Below are 7,744 nucleotides of genomic sequence, written 5' to 3' on the forward strand. Positions count from 1 at the left end.
GCGTTCCCTCCCGTGGAAATGACCCATAGTGAGACCACATAAGGCTCTCATCACCCCACCTACAATGTCCCATCCCTCAGCTGAAAGGGCTCCCCCGACCCCGAGGGGCAGTGAAGTGGTTAAGAACACAGGCTTTGGCAATTCATAATGCTGGATGACTTGGGGGAAGTTATTTAATCCTCCTGAGTTTTACTTACTCTTATGCAAAAGGGGGGTAATAAGAGACCCTTGAAAGTGATACAGTACAGACTAAATGAGGTAAAGTGTTTAGTGTAGGGCCTGGTACACAATAAACATTAATAAATAGACGCTATTAGTTAATTCTTTGTTTTTTCACGGCCACCTTTGTTTTGTTGCTCTATGTATGTTCTTGCCGCTGCTGTTGTTGGTTCCCTGCCGACATGTTAGGATGCTGACATCACCCACCCCTGAAGTGATGCCCACCCGGGATTCTCTCCAGCACACGGACAAGAAAGAGAGCAGCCGATGCATTCCCACTGTGCCTGAGCCATTCACTTATCTAACAGTCAGTCTGGGGTCCTTCAGCCCCTCTCAAACCATACAGAGGAGTATCAGCCTTGTCTTTTGGGGACCAGGTGACTTGAGAATAGGTCAGTTGCTTCCAAGTCTGTAGTCATTTCTGATTGCTCTGTACACAATCCTTTTTTTTTCAGTGCTAGTTATGGAAGACTTAAATGTTTTTATTTATATAAATCAAGGATAAAATGTACAAATGACACCAAAAGGCTTATTCCATAGTCACATATATGAGAAAAATGATAGGCAAGCATTAAGTTGTGAGCTGTTGGAGGATGTTGCATTCTACAAACATATAATATGATCATATATTTAAAATTCATTATTTCTCACCTGGATTGACCGTGGAAGGTAACAATTGCAACAATTTTCTCTTTTGGCTCCATACTGCTTGCCCCATAGTCATTGTCTCTGGTTATCCAGAATGAATAACCCACAGTTGTCCAGAAATAACATTTATTAATCAACAATAAAACACACAATAGAAAAGGCCTTGTAAATAAAACTATATATTTATAATGCTTTATTTTTTTTTTGCTCCAGTACTCCACAAAACACTACAGACAGTAACAAAATAATTCAATAAATATTAAAAACTTTCAAGAGAATTATAGGACACTCTTTATCGTATGTGAGCATCAGCAATGCCACAGCCATTGGACACGTTATTAAACACTATCAAACACTATCATAGATATCTTTCTTAAATAAGAGATATGATTATATTTTTATTCAGGAGTCATAACATTTACACATATCCGTACACAAGAGAAGAGCTCAGAGTAAGTGAAGCAGACACCCCAGTGAAATGGAATCATCTGCCTGTGCATCATTTAAAGGTATTACAGTGTTAACAAGATAGAGGTCAGCACACTAAAGAGAAATGTTAGGGTTTGCTTGGGTGGGAGGAGTGAAAGCAGGGCAGTTAGCGAACGCTGCTTACATGTTTTCCATGGCTCTCTTAGCAATGTGCTCCCTTCCCTTTTCTGCCTTTTCTTGGTTGAGGTATTCCAGCACTTTCATTAACAGATCTTCATCCAAGTACTGTCTGTTTGGAGAATCATCACTCTTCGGGGGCCCCACAGGGAACCTTTTGCTTACTGAGGCCAGTTTGTCAGTCTCCTGAGACCCATGTTGATTCAAATGCTCTTTGATGACCTGCTCGATTTGGTTCTCTTCCTGTAAGTCATCCTCTGATGAGCCTTGGCTGGGAACTCGCTTCACTTGGTTTGAATTCATGATCTCAGGGTATTTAACTAGCATCCTGGCCAAGTACTCTCCTAATTCCTGATCCTTGTCATTCAGGTTTTCATATGTCATTTGCCTGTTTTCAACATCTGGCATCCAGACAGCTTTGGGAAGTTGGCTGGCTCTAGATCTTCCAGGACCATAGGGGAGTCTTGGCAGAACCTTCTCTCGGTTGTACTGATTGGGAAAGTATGGAGGCTTTTGATTTGCTGCATTTTCCATCCCTAAAACATTTAAAATGTCCTCAACACTGAGCCCATCTGGTAAGGACTCTGTCCCACCACGACCAGGTGTTTTGGGGTAGCCATTCTTGGAGAGGATCTTATTTTGGAACAGATCTGGATGGTCTAAGTCAATGTCAGAGATGTCATCTAGGTCAGCAGGAATTTCAAGATCCTGCTCTGGTTCTGCTGATCCATTTGGCTTCTCTCCAGTTTTGAGCATGTCAATTAAGTCTTCAGGGGGTATCTGTAAATTCCTTGAGATTTCAATCAGCTGATAAATAGACTGAGCATCAAGTGGCTTCTCAAAAAGCCTGGCTGCTCTTTCTCCGCTTTGCCCATTCTGTGACCTCCCACTGCCTGCAGCATTCACTAACCTTTTCAGATAGGCAATTACTTTGGAGACATCATCTGAGGGTTGGTCTTTACTGTCTTTTCGAAGATCGTCATCCTGGAGACCCAACTGCCCTGAACGCTTCATTTCGTCATTGATTTGTTCACTTTTTTCTACATTCTCTTTGCTGTCTCTTACCTCTTCCTGGGTTTGACTCTCTATTTTTTCTTCTACTGGGTTCCAATCTTCTCCCCCAACCACATCTTCATAGGCAATGTTATTGGCCTTGTAGATATCATCTTCATCGTCTGCGTAAAGTTTTTGCTCCTCATCAACTCTCTCACGCTTCTGGTTGTTTGGTCCCGTCAGCTTCCCAAGCTCTTGGAAGACAGATTCCAAAGTAGCGAGACTTTGAGGAGTATATTGTTCCTCCACTATTTCATTTGTGCGCTTAAAGGGGTTGTCCCTGGAATTCTCTTCATACATTGGAGTGAATCGCATGTGCTTGAGCTTTCTCTCTGGCCACTGTTGAGTCTCGTAATCATCAGGCACATCCACTGGAAAGTTCTTCTCTGCATTCAAGGCATAGGGTTTATTTTCTTTTGGTACAGACTGGGGCTCATTTTCAGCCTGTCTCAAAGCTTCAAGTATTATCTTCATCCACTCATCTTCACTCAGGGAATCCCTTGAAATTTCTGGCAAGTGACTTTCATCACCATTTTCTTTTTGCTGAAGGGGAACAGAGACACCTTGGTAGGAATTGTAGTCTGGGTTGCTTTCTTCTTTGTGAGCTTGTTGTCGGAGCTTTTCTATGTACTCCAAAGCCCTGATCATTTCAGGACTGGGAAACTTTTGGACATTTTCTAATCTGAGATCTGGTTCCTTCTGAAGCAGCTGGTTTCTCTGAAATGAAGCTGCTTCGGCCACAGAGAGGAGGAAAATTAAAGGGATGAGAGACAGGGCTGCTCCAAGCCAGTGAGTCTTAGTTTCTGCCATGTTTGAAAGATTCCCTTAAAGCATAGAAAGCATGAGTTAACACAAATGAAACAGACTGGTAGATGCATAACAAAAAAAAAGTAATTGACCATTGAGAAGGAAAAAAACATAGCAGAGATTATTTCACATTAGTTTAGAATGACTTTTTAAAATCTACAAAGATTTTCTACACAATCTCCACAAGCTAACCACATGAATCTTTAGCAAAATTGTTACTCATTTGCATCAAATTTGTGTGGTATTCTCTTGGTTAAAATAATAGCAAAAACACTGATATGAGGTTTCTCAAGTTTTATTTTTTAATTAATAAAATATACTCTTTGTTTTTTAGTATACATTGTTTTCTGTTTAATAAAGGCTTTTCAAAATGAGTTTTAGTTATCTTGTATAGCATTCCTATCAGTCACTGACAAAAAAAAATTAGTTGGCTTAATTTGAAACATGTCATGTACACATACACACACAAAGAGCTATCTCCATATCAAAAAACATGTGATTTAGTTCTGGAATTGTCCATCTAATTTTGTTGTAGAAACACAGCAGCAATGACCTGATTATATATGATGAATGATATACCATGTAAATGTAAATCATCCTGAATTATCTTGTGGATGAGTCCCATTCACATACATTTTCAGAAATAACTTGCTCTCAATCTGACACCAAATCCAGCTATTCATTATGGAAGATCTATACCTTAATAACTTCCAGAATATGGGTCTCCCCAGGTCCCAGTTAGTAGGTAACCCAATGAAGTTTTTTTTCAATACCCCCAAAGAAGTATTTATTTATACATTGAATTCCAAAACATTTAATTTGGAAGTCTGGCATTTCATAATCACTCGTCTTGACTGACATGTGATGACACACATGTCCTGTCAGGATATACAAGGATAATAGCCAGAGTCACAAAAAAAATCCATGATATCCGATGAAGTTTATTTTTGTGTAAACATACTAAAATATAAACTGTTTTAAAATATCTGTGCTTCATATTTCTTCTAGTAATTTTATTGTGACTGCCATATAAATGCAGTCATGATTATATTTTTTATCAGCCCTCAAGAGTGTATGGTAAATGATTAACAGATGCTACAGAGAGAACATAAGTTTTCTTTACCAGTCTATTTCTGAACTTGTGAGTGTTCAGATTCAGCTTGACTTAGGTCTATGTCTATTTTGGTGTGGACCTATGAAATCTTAAATGACTCACACTGTTAGAAAAATCTTAAAATAACCACTATGTAACTCCCAATTTAGATAAATACAGACAATGTGTTGAATTCTTCCTACTTAAAAATCTTCATTCATTTTTTTTTCTCCAAAGCCTGACAGTCTCACGTATGAATTAGCAAGAGGATTAGTTTTCATGTGTTTTACATTTGGCATTGCTAACATTAAAAAAAATCTATTTTAATGCTTGCAGTTTTTATTACAAATAAAATAAATATAAAGGAATTTTATAACTATGTTAAATGATATCTTACCTGAATAATGGTTTTGGATATGTAAGCTATGTGGGTACAATTACCTGTTAGCTTAGACATCAATTGTAAAAAGTATCACTGTTCACTAAATCATATTTGCATTTAAGTAATGTTTTCAGTTTTTATAATGTAAAAATGGTTGTACTTACAGAAATTTATTAGCATAGATTTATTTATTAAAATTAGCTATTAAATACACATATTTACTTAAAATATCACCATTAACTTGATGACTTAGTTTACTGAAGACAAAATCTTTAAAGGCATGTCAGAGAAAACTTCTAAAATATTTACTATGAGTCAGTGTTTACTAGAGAGAATTTTATTCATAAATTCTTAGGTTTAAGTAAAATTACATTATGCATTCTTCTTTATGTTACTTCAAGATTAGGTTTGTTGATCAATTTTCAACATTGGCATTTGAAATAGTAATTTTAAGAATCTTAGTGAACCTATTTCCTTTGAAATCGTTATCCTGAAGTAGTCTTAATATATGGGTTGGTCTTTAAAATCATTATCGTGTTGGTGGGCTTTGCTGTGGAGTCAGGGCAGAATATTCAATGCAGCTATTTAAACCACAGCCTAACAAGCACTATTGTTTGTCATTTATTCAGATTCAGTTTGGATGACATAGTTATTGCCTTTGAGTAAGACTCAGGGGATTTCTTTCCCAGGTAGCCGCTCTTAAGTCGTGAAGATGGTTTCAACAGCTCTAATGTCCTGTTTGGGTTTGAACTAAAGCCTCATGATTTAAAATGTCTTTTCCATTGAAATTAGACTAGAGCAGTGACAAATGAAGCTGGGTATATCAAATTTGAGCAATTCAACTAGTTAGGATACAGAAAAAAGAAACACTTGTCCCATTCAAAATACTTAGCAAAATATTATACAATCTCTTTCAATCAAAGCATAATAATAATGGTAGTTTATACAGCTATGAATGTTTTCCTCATGTATTCCAAATTATGATCTCTCTGTAATTCATTGTGATATCCAACCTATAACCCAAGATAATATTTCACACTGAATAAATGGAAAAGCTCTTTTGAATCTAACTTTCCTAGGGCTAAAATTAGAAAAAATAATGGAAGCCTTTTCATAGTATACCAGCTGAGAAAATAATTCTATATATTTATTTAAATTTGAGCTCTTGCAAGGTAAATGTCAAAGGGAAAAAAAAACTAATTCCAAAATTGGTTGCCTCTATAACTAACATATTTAACAGCTTTTGAATCATTGGAAACCTACTGTAAAAATATTAAGCATATAAATTGCATCCCTGGCCTTGTATTTAGTTCTTGGGGGAAGAAACAACAAATTAAGGAAAGAAACAAAATATCAGGCTTGGTTAACTTTACATTAATAATATATTAACACAAAAATGCATAACTTTTTCACGCTTCTTACATATGACTGTCTAAATAACATTGTGGTTAGTAAATACCCAACAACAAGTGGTATAAATTATAGATTCAATCATATATATATGTACACATATATAGTGTCATTACATTGGCCGATGAGCAGCAGGTTGCTGTTCAATTTTTCTATAGATATAAGCTTGTCAAATGGTCTTTTTCTTCTTAGTTAGGAATTAAGGAGAGAACACGCAAATTAGAACTTTCCAGCAAATTGAAGAGAAAAGCAGTCCTACCTCTTTTTTTATATGGCAGAGAAGGTCCACAGCATGTTCCTCCTGGTCCGCTGCGTGAGCTGGTCGGACGGTTTCAGCACCCGGACAGCTCCTCGGCTTATAGGGAGCCGCCGCGCCTGACTCCGCACTGCCACACTGACGTCACCGGGCTCAGCCACAAACCCGAGCACAAGCGAGATTTTCTCAAAGAACCCGAGAGAAAATAATCACTTTATGTATTAAAAAAAAAAAAAGTTGCATGCTTACGCCACCTGTCTTTTTGTAGCAAAAACTGCAGTTCTCTTTTTTCCTTTTATCAAAATCTTTGAGGCTTGAAATCAAATGCTTTGCACAATTTCCTTTAGAAAGAAAGAAATCTGTCAGTTAGACATGGCTAACTGCAATTAAATCTCATCTCTGTTCTAACATCTTGTGATAAGGTTTTCCTGTTACTGTCACTGTTGCTGTCATCATTATAAGAAAGTTTTAAGGCAGGACATTTTTTTCCTTCACTGCCCACAAAGAAATTACGTTACCATTCCTCAGTATGCTCCGAGAGGAAAAGAAGGCACATTATGAATATGTAAAGTCATATTTCATATCATTACCACAAGCAGCTTTGTTTTAAAACCTTACGTATTTGAAAAAAAAAAGTTCTCTCTCTTTTATATGAGTCAACTTTAACATTCTAACGAGTTGGATTTTTGCTTTAGAGCTTCAATATAATTTTGAAGTGAGAATTTCTAAGATCTCATGTCTAGTAATTGATAATTCTATACAAATTTGTTGGTACCTTTCACAACATCTGATCTCAAAAAGGGAAGCTCAGAAGTTAAGTGTTAATGAAAATACTTTCAATAAGAAAAAAACAGTGTGATACATATGTAATTGTAGTTCATTTGTAATTGAAAAGAAGTTATACTGTAAATATTTTCCTTCTACAGTTGAATCAGATGAATTGAACACCTTCTATAAATATAACCAATCCAGGGAATAATATAGTAGTTAACTTCCAACCTTTCAGACTTGTAATTCATAATTATTGCTATGCTTTACCAGGTAACCTTATTATTTATTTTAATAATTTATATGTCTAAATCTTAACTTCATTTTATTAAAGACATGATTTTCCTGAAAACTATGTGTTTTGAAATATATTTTAAGCATGCAAAAGAATCTTGCTATATAAGAGATCCCTTATGCCTCTGTTAAATGGATAATCAGCCACTGGTTTTTCCATTAAGTTGTAATGCCTACTAAATGTTAGATACAAGATGAGATATATATA

At 36.1% G+C, this 7,744-nt stretch overlaps 1 protein-coding gene across 1 annotated transcript; it reads right to left on the reverse strand.

The window, feature by feature from the left end:
- Positions 1–976: 976 nt before the first annotated feature.
- SCG2 (secretogranin II) lies at positions 977–6,594 on the reverse strand. Its single transcript, XM_006207943.3, has 2 exons — positions 6,478–6,594; positions 977–3,350 (listed from the first exon to the last, which is right to left on the reverse strand). The coding sequence occupies exon 2, from the start codon at positions 3,334–3,336 to the stop codon at positions 1,477–1,479; it is 1,860 nt and encodes a 619-aa protein (XP_006208005.1). The 5' UTR covers positions 3,337–3,350; positions 6,478–6,594; the 3' UTR covers positions 977–1,476.
- Positions 6,595–7,744: the final 1,150 nt, after the last annotated feature.

The sequence above is a fragment of the Vicugna pacos genome, chromosome 5 (genome assembly GCF_048564905.1).
Source record: "Vicugna pacos chromosome 5, VicPac4, whole genome shotgun sequence".
NCBI lineage: Eukaryota > Metazoa > Chordata > Mammalia > Artiodactyla > Camelidae > Vicugna > Vicugna pacos.

What these genes read in the sequence shown, in the direction of transcription:
- SCG2 (XM_006207943.3), bottom strand. Translation starts at nt 3,336, where the DNA reads ATGGCAGAAACTAAGACTCACTGGCTTGGAGCAGCCCTGTCTCTCATC.